The sequence below is a fragment of the Bombyx mandarina genome, chromosome 19 (assembly GCF_030267445.1).
Source record: "Bombyx mandarina strain Sakado chromosome 19, ASM3026744v2".
Taxonomy (NCBI): Eukaryota; Metazoa; Arthropoda; class Insecta; order Lepidoptera; family Bombycidae; genus Bombyx; species Bombyx mandarina.
This window is the reverse complement of record NC_143225.1, coordinates 52,531-72,628: the sequence shown is the minus strand read 5'-3', so window position 1 is coordinate 72,628 and position 20,098 is coordinate 52,531. Positions and strand designations below refer to the sequence as shown.

The 20,098-nt window shown below is 48.8% G+C and overlaps 1 protein-coding gene across 2 annotated transcripts; it reads left to right on the top strand.

Annotated features, from left to right (window-relative positions):
* The first annotated feature begins 269 nt into the window (after positions 1 to 269).
* Eps-15 (Epidermal growth factor receptor pathway substrate 15) lies at positions 270 to 19,821 on the top strand. Of its 2 annotated transcripts, none has more exons than XM_089735141.1 (15): positions 270 to 377; positions 802 to 846; positions 4,655 to 4,789; positions 8,713 to 8,811; positions 9,005 to 9,202; positions 9,507 to 9,617; positions 9,710 to 9,934; positions 10,304 to 10,500; positions 10,786 to 11,071; positions 11,165 to 11,452; positions 11,767 to 11,934; positions 13,033 to 13,170; positions 13,499 to 13,582; positions 13,855 to 13,992; positions 16,365 to 19,821. In XM_089735141.1, the coding sequence occupies exons 1-15, from the start codon at positions 351 to 353 to the stop codon at positions 17,088 to 17,090; spliced, it is 2,865 nt and encodes a 954-aa protein (XP_089591267.1). In that variant the 5' UTR covers positions 270 to 350; the 3' UTR covers positions 17,091 to 19,821. The 2 variants fall into 2 exon arrangements, with proteins under 2 accessions (XP_089591267.1, XP_089591268.1); XM_089735142.1 differs by lacking the exon at positions 270 to 377 and adding an exon at positions 403 to 627.
* Positions 19,822 to 20,098: the final 277 nt, after the last annotated feature.

Genomic DNA, 20,098 nt, shown 5'->3' with positions numbered 1-20,098 from the left:
AAGCTGGATGAAGATTTTGTTTCAATTTTCCGACATGTTTCATTTTAAACAACATATAGAATGCAATTAATAGTTAAAATTAGACGATAATGCCTGAAGAAAAACAGAAAAATAAATCATTTCACGCAACTTGACATTTCATATTCCTGCCAGAAAGTAAATAATATTTATCAGGCATAGACCTATGTCAGTACCATAGATTATACACTTAATATATTAGAGAGGTCAGAATAGGTCAGTACCTTCCATGACAGTGCCAAGTACAATTTCCTTTCTTTAATCTTTACTCCTTCACTTAGCTTAGTCTATGACTGGCTGCATATTGATTGGTCGACGAGGAGATGTAAAAAATGGCTGCCTTGCCGTCTCCTACCCAGGTAGAAATTAATAAGATTTACTGAGTTGTTTTTGATTAAATTGCTTAAAGGAAGTTAATTAATCAATTTAAAGAGTCCAGGTTTACTAAAGTTTAGTGTGTGGTTACCAAAAATAACCGGTTTTAGTAATTTAGTGTGAAGATCGTGTTAGAAACAAATTTATTTGCTTGAATTTAATGTATTGACGTATTTATCCCAACAGTGTTCATTTAATGCCCATTTCGTAGTCAAAGACTGTACCTCAGTTATGGTGAATAATCTCTTTAATAATTTATTAACCTCTTAATTAGTTGGTTGAATAGTAAATGTTAACAAAAACATATCTCGATTAAAAGTAACGCCACCTCAAAAGTGATATAAACAAGTCGAAAACAAATATTATGGTGATCTAAACGGTGTCAATATGTGGACTCAATCGTTACAGGTGGCAGGGACCCACAGCACGATATATGAAGCCTACTATCATCAGGTAAGTGGAGAGTTCATACATACTTACATGTCTTGTTGGTCATTTTGGTATATTAAATAAATTTGTCATCAACCCTGCTCTTGCCTAAGTGATCTACGAGTACATTTGTATGTACAAATGCATAGTTTAACTCATAGATAATTCGACTATAGCTGATAAATTGTAAAGACGGAATTTTGTATTTATTAACCAATCTAAAAAACCCATCAGATTACATATTGTATTCTCTAATCACTGATGAGATATTAGGAAACTTTAAGTATTTTATTTTCATAAACAGTTCTGAATAAATATTTTAACCATAAATTTAAAGCTGGTCGTCAACTAACTTCCTCCAGGTACTCAGTTGCCTCTGGTTGTTAAATCATTTTTCAAAGAGATGTCAATGACTAGAACAGTGATATTGCAAACAAATTAATTAAAATATAAATAGATTAAATGTTTGCTGAGTTGGTTTTGCTCTTTTTATAACTGTTGGTAGAGTTTATTTTGAAATTTAAATCTTCCTCAAAGAACCCTTCAGTACACTGAAATAACACATGAGTGGCTATTCCAAGCTTATGATCACTGAGATAAATGTCATATTGTGTAAAATATAGGCATATGTGTGTATTTATGTAGGCTCATTTTATGTCACAGTGTGTGTATGTAATTTGAATAGGCTATATCTCACTAAATTATAATTATGCCGTTGGACACTTTTGTCCTCCTTCAAATCTTGCTGAGCTTTACCTACATGAAGCTGTTGTGGCCTAAAGTATAAGACACCCAGTGAATTCATATTGAGTCATGTGACTGACCCAGTATTGAAGTCCTGCAGGCAGGCACCAATTTTTGTGAGGAAACAAGTACTTAAAAATGACTTCACTTTACAAATGACTTTTGTGGTAAAAGAATAACATTGTCTTAGAAATCAAACTTGCAGAATTACTGGTGGTAAACGTTGTAAGATAGATCAGTTCTGTTTAAATTAATGAATAGATTACTTACTCTACCAATTCAATAAAAATGCACAAAGTAAATACCATCTCAGATGTAAGATCAAATATGATAATGAAATTTGTATCTTTGATATATATGGTATATTTTAAGATTAGTTGTGATTGCCAAGAGGTGATAAAAAACGTGAAATCAGATAAATTTAAGTGTTGTGTTTTTGGTCATTGGAGCAACAAATATTTTGTACCCAAATGTGAAATAAGTTATATCTCAACCCTTCTTAACTTTAATGAATGAAATATGGTAATAATTCTCTCCAAATTGTTTAATCATTGGCCGTTTGTTGGTTTGCATTAGAGCAATTTTGAGCAAACTTTAAGTCAAAATTTGTAACTAAGAATTATGATAAATATATTCCTGTAGCCCTAACCAGCTACTTCCAGTTGACTCCATACATAATATAGCCGTTCGGATTTTGTACCGTATGTTCCACAGAGTGCTCTGAGGAATTGTTTGAGATGATCCCATAATTTCATTTTTACCATCGCATCGCCCGCCACCGGTATAGAGTTCATCCATACTAGAGCCAATGTGTTCATCCACACAATTTTTTGCCATGTACCACTAGGTTTTGGAATGAGCTTCCTTCCATGGTGTTTCCCAAGCACTATATGCCCTTCTTCAAATGAGGCTTGTGGATAGTATTAAAACGTAGGCAGCGGCTTGGCTCTGCCCCTGGATTGCTGACGTCTAGGAACGACAGTAACCACTCATCATCAGATGGGCCGTATCCTACATAAGTAATAAAAAAAAGTTATGATTTACAAAATTTTTATACTAGTGCTAGAGATAAGCATAGGCTAGTACTGTTGGATTCTTGATTGTAAGTTAAATAACTTAGAGGCTGTGTGCACATTACAACAAGAACAGATCAGGAAATGTGTTGCTCTAAACTGGCTCTGATCTAACATGTTGGTTTCTTCAATTACAGATGCAATACTTCCTTATTGTTTCTTATGTGCTCTATTCAGTGTATTTTCTTGCTTTTTAAATCAGTACTTACTAATATTGGAAATGCAAACATGAATACATAGCCGGCACTGAAAATTTCGGGAATTAACGAAGTGACACAACATTACTATTTAAAAATGTATTTATTGCTTTTCGAAGTATTCTCCGCGAAATTTGACACATTTTTTCATACGATGGAACCAATCATTGAAGCAACCATTCCATTCGGAAGTTGGGGTCTCCAAAATGGCCGTTTTGTAGGCGTCCACAGCTTCTTCAGGTGATGAAAATCTCTGTCCACGCAATTTATTCTTTATTTTAGGGAAAGTATAGAAATCATTAGGTCGGGGCTGTACGGCGGATGGTCTAATAATTCTATGTTTTCTTGCTCTAAAAACTCTTTTGTTCTGTGCGCGGTGTGAGAACTCGCATTCTCGTGATGGAGGATGATGCGGCGGTTGCAGTTCTCTTTACGGAGTTCAGAAACGACCTGTGGCAAACAAATGCTAGCATACCATTCTGCATTAACCGTTCTTTGTCCCTCAAGAGGAATAGTCGTAACATGGTCGGTTTTGAAGACAAACGTGGCCACCATTTTTTTTGCAACACTCCGTGAACGAACAATTTTTGTTGGTTTTAACTCATTTTCGAACACTCAAACTCGTGACTGGTTTTTTGTTTCGGGTTCGTACGCGTATATCCAGGATTCGTCACCTGATACAATGTTGTATACAGCATTTCAGGATCCTGCGTGGAATCTTTCGAGAGTTCTGACGCACCAAGTAACGCGAGCCGCTTTTTGCTCTTCACAGAGCGAATGCGGTATCCATCGGGAAAACAACTTTTTTACACCTAATTGTTCATGCAAGATTATTTGTATTTGACTCATGCCAATGTCTAAAGTTGCCTGAATTTCGCGGTATGTCACATGTCGATCTTCCTCAATCAGCTTACGCACAGCATCAACGTTTTCTTGGGTGACTGCAGGTTTTGGACGACCTTGACGGGGATCATCACTGAGCTTGACACGTCCACGTTGAAACTCAGCAAACCTGCGATAAATTGTGGTTTTGGATGGGGCTTCATTACCAAATGCAGAAATCATCCGGTCAACACACTGTTTTTGTGTTAAACCACTTCGAAAGTCATAATAAATCATCGCTCTTGAATTTTCTCGAGTCAATTCCATTTTCTCAACGACTAAACAAGTTTGACAAAACCTCCTGACAAGACCGAGAATCTTTTTTTAAATAAATAAATGGTATTCGATTTTTAAAACCAAGGAGTTTTTAATTAAAAATATTTTAATATGACAGGAACAGTGGAAATATTCCATTCCCGATACTTTTAGTGCAGCCCTCGTATGTTTGTCTGTTTCACATTTTAAAGCTAAACTTTACAATACGATTTTAATTGAAAAAATGATGCCCCTATCTAACACCTGTGATCCTCTTATCGTTAGAATGAAAACCTAAATCAAACAATTTGCCAGATCTCGAGTTTTTTTATAGTAAAATAGACTTTAGTTAACACTAATAAAGCACGGAGAGACTAACCCTCTAACCCTCTAACTAATATTTTATGGTCCTCTGGCACACTCAATTTTAAGTATTTTTCCTTTGGAGTTTTGTTTTACACTTATTTAAAGGTCACATTGTTTTATGGTTAAATCAAGAGGCATTTGGCATATGAATATGAAGGTGGGTAGGCGAAAAATTCATTCTGGATAGGATTTGGGTAAAATTCTTTCTTAAATGCCAAATTCAAAGTTCATGGTAATGGATGTATTCAGAGATCTCGTGATGAAGCGCTACATACATACAGCGGAGCAGTCTGACGGACCTTATTACGATTACAGGTGGACCCAAACGGCACTGGGGTCATTCAAGCGCTAGACGCTGCTCGGTTCCTCAAGAAGTCTCGGCTTAGCGACGTTGTCCTCAGCAAGATATGGGACCTATCAGATCCAGCCGGCAAGGGTTGTCTTGATAAGGTAATACATATTTCTTGTTATTTGTAGGTGCTTGATTATTTACACAGTGCAAGCTACCGGACTTGATATAAATATAAGTTGAATGTTAGTAGAGGCATTGCAGACGACGACGACCCAATCAGACACAGATGTGCTTTGTGTCTGGGCTCGACCTTGCTGTCTTTGATACGTTAGGTATGCTTCTTCTCCAGTGTAATTAGAGAAAATAACGAATAACGGATTACCAAAACATCATCATCATTATCCTGCCCTTCTCCCAGTCAGTCACCTGGGGTCGGCGCAACATGTTTTCTCCTTCCATACTCTTCTATCATATACCATTTCTTCGCTCACTCCCCTCTTACCCATATCGTCTTTCACACAATCTATCCATTTCTTCTTAGGTCTACCTCTTCCTCTATATCCTTCCACATTCATAGTTAACACTCTCTTACCAACCTCATTTTAATTTCGTCTCATCACATGTCCATATCATCCCAAACGCGCACTCCTCAGCTTCTCTGTCACAGGTGCCACTTTCAGACTTCCTCTAACATATTCATTCCGTATTCTATCCATTCTCGTTACTCCACACATCCATCGCAACATTCGCATCTCTGCTGCATGCAATCGCCTTTCATTACGGATTACCAAAACATATCTGACTTAATAAATTTATACTAGTGGTCGAAATTGGACCATAATTAATTGAACAACAATAAACAAAAGAGTATAAATGCGTGTGTATGTCAAATACATGGTAGTGTGTGTAATGTGTTTTTTTATTGATTTAGTGTATATTTATACATAAATATAAAAAATATTGGCATTCTGCACTCCTTCTCTATATTCTCTATAAGCGTGGGTAATTTCATACTCGTCCGTCCGCGCAATTGTCGCAAATAGGGTACAAAGTTTTTGCTTCACGTATTAGTATAATAATATAGATAATGTGTTTATTGTCATCTTTTGCCTTTAACTAACAGTACATTATACATTATATTAATGATATATAAACAAAAACCAAACAAATTCCCACCATTAGCACAACACACGAGTAGAGAGTGAGTAAAAATAACTGAAATTAATAATTTAACATCAGGTTTTTTTACTCACTCAAAATTTACAAAAAGGTAATCAACTAAAACAATACAAAATACTATAATTTAAAATTATTATGCTTACATTTGGGTACGTAAAGCATTATAATAGGAAATCTATCATATAAATCCCCTTGTCTTTCTCGAAGAGAAATTGAAACTGGAGTAATCACCAAATCGACAATAACATTTCCATCTTTTTATGGAATTTTCTTTTAATTGCCGCGTGTAACGGTTAGAGGAACATTTTCAAAAATACTTTTGTTTAAGAAATTATGAAAGCTGTTCACAGCCAATACTGATTGTATCCAATAAATTTTTGAAAGTGCCAATAATGTCAATAATAGAATAATCAATTTTATTTAAGAACCACATAGATTGCTCTGTAGCACGGCTAGATCTCATACCAAACTCAGGAAACTCTTATGTCTAAAGGTGGATGGAGATCGTCTTCGGACATCAATAAGCAGTGTCACAGAGTTTATGATTAAAGCGTTATTGAAGCATTAGGCACAGCTTTTTATAGAAAAGGTATCAAAACATGGAACAAACTTGAGAAGGCTGTTAAGCCTCTTGACACACCCATCGTCTCTAACCGAGAGTGGTCCTTTTAGCAAGAGCTAGCACAACAGTGAGTGTAAAGCTCTTCTGACGTCTTCAATCCGCTTCATTAATTTTATGCTCTCTCAAAAATATTCTGTATAAAATTAGGGAGACCAATTATTCTATGGACAATGTGCGCATTAAGTCTATCGCGATGAAGGATTGAGCAATGGTACCCTATGCGACGAGTCAGAAGATTCTTAATTGTGGTGGATTGTGCATGCAAGACTGTTATAATCTTTTACGTTGCGGGATCCAAGAAAATTTAATTGTAGAGCGGATTGCTGAACCCCGTCGTTCAGACTCAGGGTCTCATCTGTAAAACCTGGATTACATGAGTTCCTGTGGCGGGAGCGAATAAAATGAGTTGAAGTAATTATTGCTACAGTAGGCTTAAACCAGTTCCCGCCAAGTATCGCCAGTCACCAAGTTCGATAGACACATAATAATAATACAGGCGACGCGTCGGTATAAATTGGCACTGGAGCCTTTCGTTGCGTAACTGTCGCCGACATTAGGCGGTCTTGGACGTTCAGCGCACAATTCACAAACTTAATAGGTCGGCGCCATCATAAATATTGAAACGAGAGCTTCAAATTGTGTGTTTGTTGCTGTGATTCGTAGCCAAATGATAAAAAAAAACGGAAACCCTATTATAAATGCGTCATGTCCGCATGTGAAGTGGAACATAGACAAATACACAGACCGAGCGTCCAAACAGAGTTCGCATTATAAGCTCCGTTAGTCTGTCTAATTGTGCTGCTGCAGTGCTTCAGTTACTATCGCTCGTATTGTTGGTGTGACGTGTCTGGGGTTCAGACTAGCTAACAGGAAACGGGTGGGCGCTGACTGCACCGCGAGCTACACGGCCCGTCTAAGGAGCATACGTGCACAGGACTAACTCAAAGACATTGGTTGGACCGGATTCACAACTGTGCAGTTTCTCAACTCGCTCTCGACACGATACTAATTCTAATGATGTTAACGGTCCTCAACACTTAATTGTTTTGGTTTAAGAACATAAAATGTGATATTTTAAATCGTTACAAATGAGTCATTCTAATGTTACGCATTAGAGTTCTGGATAAGTAATATAGTATTAATTCGTTTGATATTTGTTTCTACTTTATGGCGGATGCCGTTATACACACCGGCATAACAATATATTATGACCTCTAAATCTCTCAAAGGTTATTAGATAGTGACTCATTTTTTTATCGCACAAGGGCGAGACGTCAGCTTAGCGCCAGATTGTTTCTAGGTTGTTTCGAGAGGAAGGGTGTGAGGCCACGTGGCAGTGATATGCAACACGATAGAGATTCTATTCATGTGCAACATTTATATATATATATATATATATAAGTACACATTTAGTTTAGATCTTTTTTTATAATACTTTTATTAATTCGTGCTGTACAATTTTTATTTATTTTCCTAGTGATTTCACTTTTATGTATTGGTTATCACCTTTAATTGGCTTTTTATTTCTTTCTATTTGTTGTTATTCTATTCTCTTATGTTAATTGAAGCTGTTAGTCCTCCCTGTAATAAAACATGAGAGTTGTGAGCGGCGCGTTGTTTGCTCGCAACAGTCGCGACATTGCAGAGGATGTATTTAATTACGAGGCAACAGATAGTGCCTTATCTGCCTGACGTTTGATCGCCGCACACGCCGCCGCCGCCGCCGCCGCTCGTGTAGCGGGGGAGCTCTGGAACGTGTCGTCCACGTACCGATCGATGTGCTCAAATAAGTTGACTAAACTTCACGTTGGCGTGTGCGATGTATACACACGCACCGCGTCCCGGTACTGAACGCTTCCTTCGTGTGTTGAGGTGAAAGAGATTTGGCAGTGTCTTCCGGGAGAAGAGTATTTTAATTTAGTGGTCGCCTTGTGGCACTTACTTGCTGTGTGTCGATTGTAAAAGGAGCGGCCGTGACTTAGTAACGACGCCGACGCCCGCTGTACTGTAGTGAGCTCCGTGGTGTGGTCCCGGGACAGGTACTCAACTTAGTAATTACAATTGTCTCTAGCATGTGTTCGTCTGCGGCGGACATGTTGTGTGTGCAGGTCGACCGGGCTGGTGCCAGATGTATGCAGGGTGGGGCGATCCGTGGGCTTGCAACTAAGTGCGACCAGTGCTGTTACGGATGGGGGCCGGAAAGAGACCGGAGGTCTATCCAAAACTTGTAGTTGACAGCCGGACCGGTAGTTAACATTCTTTGACTTAATTGTGATACAGGCGGGGTTCTTCGTGGCGCTGAAGCTGGTGGCTCTGGCGCAGGTCGGCAAGGACATCACCATGAGCAATATACACGCAGAGGCGCCTCCTCCGAAGCTCGTGAGTGTTTTGCATGCAACGCGATCTTTTCCTAGTGCATTTTGTAACTCGAAAGCCAGTTCTCTAATTCTAACAAATTTTATTGAATGTTGGAATGAAACCTTGAAAGTCAATAGTCGACTGACTAATGCGAGCGGAAGCAACATGTGGCCCTAAAGGCTTCGCTGTTCAACCTTGTATTTTTGTTGTCCAGGGCGAGCTGCCCAAAATATCGGCGTCAGGATCTGTGCCCCCCGCGCGTCCCCCGGCGCCCGCCTCGCCCGCCCCCGCCCCCGCCCCCGCCGCGTCTCCCGCACTCGGCGACTGGAGCATGAAGCCACACGAGCGGGACAAGTACAGCCAGCTCTTCGATTCTCTGCAACCCACCAACGGACTCATTCCTGGCGCTAAGGTAGTTATAACTAATGCACTGGTCGGTGCTGTCTATACTCACGTAGGACTTACGAGCTGGGTGCATGAGTTCACGTCTCATCTGAAGCTAGTACTTACCGGAGCCCCTAGACATCGCAACGTACATTTAGGTAATACAAAACATTCAAGTGAGTTCTTAACCAAATATCTGGATCGCAGTGGATTGGTCGATGTCGCTCTCCCGCCAGCTCGGGCGCGGAACAATTTGTGCTGGTGGGTTTTTGGTCGGTTCATGAGCTCATCTAACGCTAAGCATCTAAGAGCTGTGTGTTGGCGTGTTACAGGTGAAAGGTGTATTGATGGAGTCCAAGCTCCCTCTCGAGACGCTCGGCAAGATCTGGGACCTCGCCGACCAGGACCGGGACGGCATGCTCGACAGGCACGAGTTCATGGTGGTCAGTGCGCCAGTGTCGTCCCTGACCGCACAAGCATTCATTATTTATCGACAAACATTGCGATTTAAATAAGTTGTGTTTTCATTTTGTAGGCGATGCATTTGGTATACAAGGCGCTGGAGAAACACGCGGTGCCCACGAGCCTGCCCCCCGAGCTGCGGACTCGGCCCCCCCCTCGCCCTCCCTCGCGGCCCCCGTCGCGCCCCCCCTCGCGGGCCCCCTCCCCCGTGCAGACGGCCGCGCCGCCCCGACCCCCGCCGGCGCACTCCGCCCCCTCTAATGCTGATCTACTCGAGGGCCTACTCGACTTATCAGAGGTATGTCAACTCATTTTTTTAAACTTAAAAGAAACTTAAATATGAAAAATCATCGTTTATTTGACAACACTTTCATGAAAAACATAATGAAACGCGTACAACACTAATATCCATACTAATTTTTTTAAATGTGAAAGTGTGTTTGTTTCTCCTTTTCTTGCGTCCAAACGAACAGCGGATTGACATGATTTTTTGAAGTGACAGTATTATGTTAGGGCTACCCTTATCCCGAGAAAACTTCTCAATCCCACGGAAAACTACACTGAGACTTTTCCTTCACCGCGGGTGAAGCTGCGGGTAATAGCTAATCCAGAAATAAATACACAAAATTTGTTAATTAATTTAATTTGGCATAATCCTCGTGTCCAGGATCCCGCACAAGGTGGCGGCGCGGGAGGCGGCGCGGCGGACGAGGGCTGGGAGCCCGTGAGCGAGGCGGAGCTGGCGGCGCTGGAGCCGCAGTTCGCCGCCGCCGACCGCGACCGGGACGGGTTCGTGTCCGGGGACGAGATCAAGCACGTGTTCCTCACTTCGGGCCTGCCGCAGCACACTCTCGCGCGCATATGGTCAGCAAACTGTATTGTACTGTCCCTACATGCGCACCGCCGCCTCGACTAATTACTTAATTTTTAATTTTTTTATTTCAAAGAAACCAACAATTTAGATTATCTTAATATAATATCAGACAGGAAACAGATAGCCAATTAAAACAAAAACAAGTGAAACCTTTAGACAAACTAAAATAATAGCAAAGCTATATGCTGAGTAATGCTGTGAAGCAAGTAATATTTACAAACTGAGTGAACGCATCCGTTTGTTCGTATAAATGTAAGTGCGAGCGTCGCCTGCAGGGCGCTGTGCGACGCGGACGGCGCCGGCAAGCTGTCCCGCGTGCAGTTCGCCGCCAGCGTGCGCCTCCTGCAGCGCGCCCAGCGCGGCCTCTCCCCGCCCCGCGCCCTCCCGCCGCGCGCCCTGCAGCCCCCCGCGCCCGCCCCCGCCGCGCAGCCCACGCCCGAGCTCGAGGCACTGGCGCGCGAGGTGGAGGCGCTGGGACGCGAGCGGCGCGCGCTGGAGCAGGAGCTGGGCGACAAGCAGCGCGCGCTGTCCGCCGCGCACGCCGAGACGCAGGCGCTGCAGGTCAGCCACGCGCTCGCCGCGCCGCCCCGCCCCGCCCCGCCCCGCCCCGCCCCGCCGCGCCGCGCCGCGCTGTAGCCCGCGCTTCTGTTGCAGAGCGAGCTGGAGACGCTGACGGCGACGCTAAAGCAACTAGAGAACCAGAAGGGCGAGGCGCAGAAGCGGCTGCAGGACCTGAAGGCGCAGGTGGAGCGGCTCCGCGGGCAGGCCGCCGCGCAGGAGGCCGCGGCCGCCGAGACGGAGGCGGAGGTGGGCGCGCGTAGGGCCGCCGCGCTCTCGCTGGCCGCGCGCCACCGCGCCCTCACCGATGACCTCGCCCTCATGCAGGAGCGCGCCACCCTCGCGCTGGCCGCGCTGCCGCAAGCCGTGCTGGCGCTCAGCCAGGTGCGGCCCCTTCACGCCACTAACAAATACGGATTCTTCTGGCACGAGACACCTTTGTTATTAGTTAGTCCTTTCGGAGAAAGTCGCGCAGATTCCTCCCAATGCCCTTGCCGCAGCACGAATCAGTGGTAAAGTCATGACGCATTAGACGCGCCCGTGAATGAGAACTTTATTTAAAGATATTTTCGTATTAATTGATAATAATGGAAGCATGTATTTCTGCGAATACAAAGTGTGAACGCACACCCACAGCGCTCGCCTACAAGTAAACAAATTGTCAATAGCGGCCGAGTGACCCGCTCTCCCCTGTGCAGGCCAAGATCAAGATCTCTCACCTGGAGGAACACTACCGCGCGCTGGAGGAAGCCTGCGACGCGCTGGAGCGGGGCGCGGCGTCGCACGTGCAGTTAGCGCTGCAGCCGCTGCACGCGCCCGCGCACCTGGAGCGCCTCGTGCGCGGAGCCACGCCCAACGACGCGCTGGTACGTACAGCCGCCGCCCGGAGCCTGCAGCACGCGCACTCAGCGCTGCAGCCGCTGCACGCGCTGGTACGTACAGCCGCCGCCCGGAGCCTGCAGCACGCGCACTCGGCGCTGCAGCCGCTGCACGCGCTGGTACGTACAGCCGCCGCCCGGAGCCTGCAGCACGCGCACTCGGCGCTGCAGCCGCTGCACGCGCTGGTACGTACAGCCGCCGCCCGGAGCCTGCAGCACGCGCACTCAGCGCTGCAGCCGCTGCACGCGCTGGTACGTACAGCCGCCGCCCGGAGCCTGCAGCACGCGCACTCGGCGCTGCAGCCGCTGCACGCGCTGGTACGTACAGCCGCCGCCCGGAGCCTGCAGCACGCGCACTCGGCGCTGCAGCCGCTGCACGCGCTGGTACGTACAGCCGCCGCCCGGAGCCTGCAGCACGCGCACTCGGCGCTGCAGCCGCTGCACGCGCTGGTACGTACAGCCGCCGCCCGGAGCCTGCAGCACGCGCACTCAGCGCTGCAGCCGCTGCACGCGCTGGTACGTACAGCCGCCGCCCGGAGCCTGCAGCACGCGCACTCGGCGCTGCAGCCGCTGCACGCGCTGGTACGTACAGCCGCCGCCCGGAGCCTGCAGCACGCGCACTCGGCGCTGCAGCCGCTGCACGCGCTGGTACGTACAGCCGCCGCCCGGAGCCTGCAGCACGCGCACTCGGCGCTGCAGCCGCTGCACGCGCTGGTACGTACAGCCGCCGCCCGGAGCCTGCAGCACGCGCACTCGGCGCTGCAGCCGCTGCACGCGCTGGTACGTACAGCCGCCGCCCGGAGCCTGCAGCACGCGCACTCGGCGCTGCAGCCGCTGCACGCGCTGGTACGTACAGCCGCCGCCCGGAGCCTGCAGCACGCGCACTCGGCGCTGCAGCCGCTGCACGCGCTGGTACGTACAGCCGCCTCTAAGCTTTGTAAGTGTGCACGAAGACCCGACCGGATGGCGAGTTTCACGTCCTTATCCTCCCTGAAGCTACCGACATCTTACGGTGAGCCCTTTCGACCAAGAGAGTCTAACCGCGACTTGTAACTAAAAAGTACTAATTACTAAATTAAAACACAGGAGGAGAAGGAAGATAAATTGTGCGCGAGTAATGGCTTCGAGAGTATGAACGGTCCGGCGTCGGAGCCCGACCCCTTCAGCGACTCGTCCGGCGCCGCGCACCCCCGCGACCCCTTCGCGCCCGCCGCCTCGCCCCAGGTACCTCGATATTACTCTAAGTCATGAGCGCAGTCTGAGAATACGGATACAAGACCACGAGGTCGGTTCAGCATCCACGCATGCAGTAAGGAAATAGTGGCGGCGCCGGCGCGGGGAGCCGTGACGTCACGCGCGGTGGAGCTGCCTGCTCGCGGACGCTCGAGCCGGCCGTGAACATTAGTTACGCGCCTCGTGTTTTATGATTACGTAGGAATTTATGAATTGATGATAAATAATAATTATATAATGATGTATGTTCGCTTCTATCGCGTGATGTTACACACGTCAAGCAGCGCGCTCGGTAGATGATGAGCTTTGCCCGCGACAGGTCGGGTTCGGCGCGGACCCGTTCGCGGCGAGCGGCGACCCCTTCGCGAACGACGACTTCGCGCCCGCCGACCGGCAGCACGACGTGAGTATTGCGGCCTCGCTTACTGTCGCCGGGGCTGCTAGTCTGTTCAGAAGCGTATTCAGCCTACAGCTCACCTGGTGTTCATTTGTTGTTGAGATTGGAGTCTCAATTGTATTGTGCGACTGCTGCCCCGCCCGGGACTCGGCAGCCGTGAGCAGGACAGTGGGGACACGACCCACTGTCCTGCTGCCACTTTGTTAACTGGTAAAGGTTAAATTGATGAACAGTTCACAAACATAATGAGAACGCGTCGTCGGTGGTGCGCCCCACAGAACGGTGGCGACGGCGCCGCGTGGGACGCAGACCCCTTCGCCGTGCTGCACGCCCCCGCGCTGCCCCCCAAGCACGCCCCCGCGCCGCGCCCCGCCCCGCCGCGCCCCGCCCCGCCCCGCCCCGCGCCGCCCGCCAAGGTACGCCCCCTGCGCGCCCCCTAGTGGCGCCGGTACACCAGGGATTCCCAAACTAGTTTCGCCAGGAGACCCGTTTTCCATATGACCTTAAAATCCTATCTGTAGTTTTTTTTCTATTGATGCATAATAATTACCAATTAACAAACCACAGTTGGTTAACTTGATATCCTTTTGCTATCAAAATTCAACAAAAAAATAAACATCAAATTCAGTATTTATCAAATGTAATTAATAATTGTTAATAAAAAATACCTAAAAATGCATAATTTAGAAGAAAAAAAGTAGGTCGTAAACTAAAAGATAAGTAAATTATACAGTGGTGAAAGTTTCAATTATGAACCTGTGGTTAATGAACGGGAGTCGACTTTCGGATCTCGTCGACTCTCAAACTTAGTTTTGGTATGTCGATCTCCGGGAGATTGATATCGGCCTTCCGGGGTCCACTTTGGGAATCCCTGATCTAGAAGATTCAGGTAAAGATTATACCAAGACACAACAAACATTTCACACGTTCCCAACTAGTAGTACATTCTGTAGAACCGTTTTATTGTCGCTTATAAAGGACGAAACGCCACGTGCTCTCAGGCGGACCGACCGCGCGCGGCCCCCGCTGGCCCCCGCTGGCCCTCCGACGGCCCCCTCAGTAGTCAAACAGTTCTAAATGCGAGGGCCCAACGCTTCCAATGTTTCCTTATTAAGAAGAATCGATAGCGTCACGCGGTCGGTCCGTGCGTCCCGGGAAGGGTTCGTCGGCCCGAGAGCCTATCTACTTGAAGCGAATGCCCCCGCGCGCCGCGACCCGCTTTCGGCCCGGCCCCGGGACGCCCGGCATTTACTTTTTTATGTTTAATTTATTTTAATATATGTTTTGATTTTCAGATATTGTACCGTAGTAAATTTGCGTAAATAGTATGTCAGATCCCGTCTGTTGTGTAGTAGCCGCATGCGGTTCGCCGTTCTGCCCCGGATGAGGCGCTAAATATATTTTGAATTTTTTTTTGTTGGCTGCCGCAGAGAAAGTAACGGTACGTAAAATATTGAAGTAACGACACAGCACAGTGCGCGCCCGCACGCCCGCACGCCCGCACGCCCGCACGACCGCACGACCTGGTGCGAGCGGGTGCGGGGTCGCCCTCGTCACTGTGAGCTTGCTGCGAATAGGAGAGTGTAAATTATTAAACACAACTTTAACATTTAGAAATAGAATAGTTCAGTGAATCACGTCCCAACGCGACCGCACGCGGACCACGGGCCACAGCAGGCTCCGTTGTTGTGCGTCCGTGGGACTGAGCCCAATCCGACATGCGACCTCAGGTGAGGGCACTGGGCGGGAATTTCAACTACTTCGGCGATGTCGCCACTCTTGTCGAGTCGCTGTGGCCCCGGGGCCGCGCCACACGCCGCGCGGTGATTACTTTCTCTGCGGCCGTTTGTTGCATGCCCTCGCCGCTCTGCATTACCTGCTGACGCATTACTGCTTGCCTATTATAAATGTAGACACTATAATAAATGTAGTCTGAATAAAAGTAGAAACGTATCGGAAGCGAAATGATCAGTGACGACTTCTGGACATTTTAGAATAGGCAACCCGCGTGTTGGGGCGCACACGAGCGTGCCCCCCCACCCTCGCCCCTCCCCCTCCCTCCTCCCGCCATGATCCTCATCCACTACTAACTAACTTCATTCCTCTTCATGGGTTGTGCCATCTGAGAAGCTTTTAGAAGGGTTTAATGTCCCGTTTTCATCTTTCCGTAAATAGCCTAACGCTTGTTTGATATCTTCAAAAGCGCACTAAACTACTGAGAGAGACGTCTTGTCTCAATCAGAGCAGCTACAAACCGTACAGCGTGTAGCCACGAGAGCTTCCTGCGGGGGCCGGGGGCAGCGGGACACCGGTCAGGAACAAAGGGTCTTTTGTGGCCGCAATAAATACCACTGAAAATCAAGACAATAATGTATCTAAGATTATTTTCATAATTAATATTTTCGGTTTCTACTGGATACACATTGCACCAGTGGCGCGCTGTGTCGCCCGCCCCCCGCGCGCTTGTAGCCGCTTGCATGCTCAGTTATTTCACCACATTACATTCTACCTACCTGTTTATAACTCTGTTCCATTTACTAAACTGGCGACGTGCGGCCGGACGGAGACCGCCGCGCCGAGTGGCCCGTCCGGCCGCGGGCCGACAATGTGCGTCCTGTATACGCGTCCACCTGGTGTTCACTAACATGCTAACACGGCTCGTGTGCTTGTCCCCACATTACAGCGTTAAGCGGAGCGGCGGCGTGCAGACCCCAAGCCCCCCTCGCCCCTCCCTGCCCTCCTCCCCGTTGACATCTCCCTCGTACTCACGCACGCTTGTCCTCGTCAGAACGACCGCGCGCCCATGGACTTCACCGACGATCCCTTCAAGGACTACAGGTACGAAGACCCTTTCAATATAGAGGATCCCTTCTCGGACGCCAAGCGGCCCGTCTCCGTGGCGGGCTTCGAGACCGACGAGCCCTTCGCGCGCGTCCCCTCCCCCCGCCCCTCCCCCGCGCCGCCCCGCCTCCCCTCCGGCAGGGTGTCGGCGCCTCCCGTCGTCCGCAACCACAACAACAACAACAACGACGCCTGGCCAGCCTGGCCCGACGAGGGCGGCACGCGCAGCGCCTGGCCCGCCGACGCAGACTGGAAGACGGACAACTGGGCCAGCAAGACCGACGGCTGGACGACCGGAACCGACGGCTGGCCGGACAAGACCGACAACCGGACCGGCAAGGCGGCGGCCGACGGCTGGGCGCCGAACTGGCCGGACGCGGACGACAACCTCAACGAGACGTGGCCCGGCGGCACGCTGCCCGCCAAGAAGGACAAACCCCCCCGCCCCGTCATGTACGCCAAGTCCCTCGTGCACACCATCGGGGGCATCGGGCGCAGCCGCCACAAGGACAAGAAGAAGGCGTCGGGCGGCGACGCGCTGCCCTCCGAGGAGCAGCAGTGGGCCTGGGCCGCGGCCGAGTCGCGCCGCCTCCACGCCGCCGCGCAGCAGCAGCGCCAGCGGGAGGACGACGACCTGCGCCTCGCGCTGCGCCTGTCGCGCGACCACCGCTGACGTCACCGCTGACGTCACCGCCACACCATCAAACTAATGTCATAACACATTCAACGAATATTGAACACGAAGTCGCGGTCCTACGCCCGGGCTTAACAAAATTGATTCATATTGTTTACCACTTATTTGTGTTATTTTATTCCTCGTGACAATATGTGCGGTCACCTGGGGCCTACAGTAGTTACATTACAAATGTAAATAACATTAGTGTCAGCAGCCGGGCCGGCGGCTCGCGGGCGGGCGGCTCGCGGTCGGTCGACTGGCGGTCAGTCGGCTCGCGGTCGGTCGGCTCGCGGTTGGTCGACTGGCGGTCAGTCGACTGGCGGTCAGTCGGCTCGCGGTCGGTCGGCTGGCGGTTGGTCGACTGGCGGTCAGTCGGCTCGCGGTCGGTCGGCTCGCGGTTGGTCGACTGGCGGTCAGTCGACTGGCGGTCAGTCGGCTCGCGGTCGGTCGGCTGGCGGTTGGTCGACTGGCGGTCAGTCGGCTCGCGGTCGGTCGGCTCGCGGTTGGTCGACTGGCGGTCAGTCGACTGGCGGTCAGTCGGCTCGCGGTCGGTCGGCTGGCGGTTGGTCGACTGGCGGTCAGTCGGCTCGCGGTCGGTCGGCTGGCGGTCAGTCGGCTCGCGGTCGGTCGGCTCGCGGTCGGTCGGCTCGCGGTCGGTCGGCTCGCGGTCGGTCGGCTCGCGGTCGGTCGGCTGGCGGTCAGTCGGTTCGCGGTCGGTCGGCTCGCGGTCGGTCGACTGGCGGTCAGTCGGCTCGCGGTCGGTCGGCTCGCGGTCGGTCGGCTGGCGGTCAGTCGGTTCGCGGTCGGTCGGCTCGCGGTCGGTCGGCTCGCGGTCGGTCGACTGGCGGTCAGTCGGCTCGCGGTCGGTCGGCTCGCGGTCGGTTGGCTGGCGGTCAGCCGGCTCGCGGGCACACGCTCAACGAGCGTCTTGTAAATAGTATTGTTTGTGTAGATCGGCGAGGTAATGATGAGGTCGCGCGGCTGCAGCGGCGCCCGCTGTCTGTATTATTATTTTAGTGTTTTATATAATATAATAGATTTTTATACAAGTAACTTACAAAGTGCATCACATTTCTAACATATAGTTTACAATTATTACGTAACCTCATCATTATTTGGTTGAATCGGAAAAAATGTTATTTTTTTGCGATATTGATCTGTAGATATTGTATTGGAGTGATGTAGGCGAAATAAAAGAACTGTTCAAGTCGACAATTCGTGTAATACTGTCATATTGTGTGTGCAGTTACAAATATAAGGTTAGGCGAGATGGACACTACACATCCCCCTTTTTTTTTTTTTTAATACATTATTACATAATTCTTCTAATAAAAAAGGGGGGAGGTGTAGTGTGCAGCTCGCCTAACCTTATATTTGTAACTGCACACTACAATATGTATTTCAACGATTATGATGTCACGCACTGTCCGTGACGTCACTCGTTACAATAAGCATTCGCTTTGTTATTAATTTGTATATAGCTGATCTAAACGAGCGCCCGTTCTGAGATACGCATTCAAGCCGTCGTACATTGTGACGTCACAGTCCAGTAGAAGACTCCAAAGAAATAGCATCAAGCACCACCGAATATTCAACAAACGATCACGAATCATATTTCTTAGGTTTTAATTATTTAGGCGTTATCGACTAAACGACGCTCATCGCCCAGCGCGACCGCTTGTCAACGAATGTGGGCCGGGGGCACGGCCGCACCGCCCCGTGGCTGCGGGGGGGCACCGCTAGCACCGCGGGGGGGCACCGCTAGCACCGCTAGCACCGCGGGGGGGCGCCGCTAGCACCGCGGGGGGGCGCTAGCACCGCCGCCGTGCTAGTCGCTCGTAGGTTAACCGACATGTAATCTGTATCATATGGTATATTATATTGAAATTGTTAACTCTTTCTTAGGAGCCGTTGTGTGTAGGGTCGGGGCGGTAGTGGTGCGATGTACCACGCAGCGTCACGCGCGCGCCCCGAGCCGACTCTGTTGTTGTTTCCAAATCGTAACTTTCTGTTCCGAAATAAAATGTAAGCTTTAACGTAGTTAACTACTGTACTGGATCATTTAAATAGATGAGGTGTATTATATGTATAAGTAGATAATATTGACTTTATAACTCGCTCGGAGTCGGAGAGCGCACAGTAGCGTAGCACTCTGCTGGCCTTGTCCACGAGTGCTTGTGTTGTGAACCGGCACGGACTCTGAGATCGCGCACTGTTGTTCCCCGCAGCGATCTGCAAATATGATTGTTTAAGTTAATTTTTGATGGCTGTGTTTTGTTTGCGACGACTCGGTGTGTCGTCCGGTCCGCGTCGCGGCCGGACCTCCAACGGAACACGCATTTGGAAAATGATAACGTTCAATGCGAGAGTAAAGAAGGTCGACTTTATTACAATGAAGGAATGGACGTTGCGTTCAATCATAATGACTCTTTGAATCATTGAGTCATTGTATGCCTCGAGATCTGCATTTTATAGGCTGAGCTCCGACGGCCGAGTAGATGTCACATTCCGTTATTAAGTAGATAGCTCTTACCGCATTCCGTCATACTATTTGTTATTTTCGATGAAGATTGATTGGGCAGCAACGAACTGCGCGGTCCAAATTACTTCATTTTGATAAGGTCGATGGGTTGGAGCACACGTCATTACCCCTGTTGTATCTACTGTAATTATAACTATGATATTAAATTATTATGAACATCCTCGAATAAAAAGGGATTGTTAAAAATGTGTATTTTATTTTGAATTTAACGACAACCGTGCGCCCTCCTCACGTCGCTGGGGTGGGGCCCGTCGCCCCGCCCGGCACTGCAGCGAAGCAGTAGTGGGTCCCGGTTGGGCGGGACAGCATTTTGTTATTGCTATTGTAATCAGAGGAGCATTCGGTTCATCTGATTCTAAGTAGTCACCATCGCCAATGCACATCACTTATGTCTTGCGCGCAGTCAGGCCGCTGTCTACTGCTGAGGACTCGCCCCACACCTCGTTTGTAGAGGGACACGTCA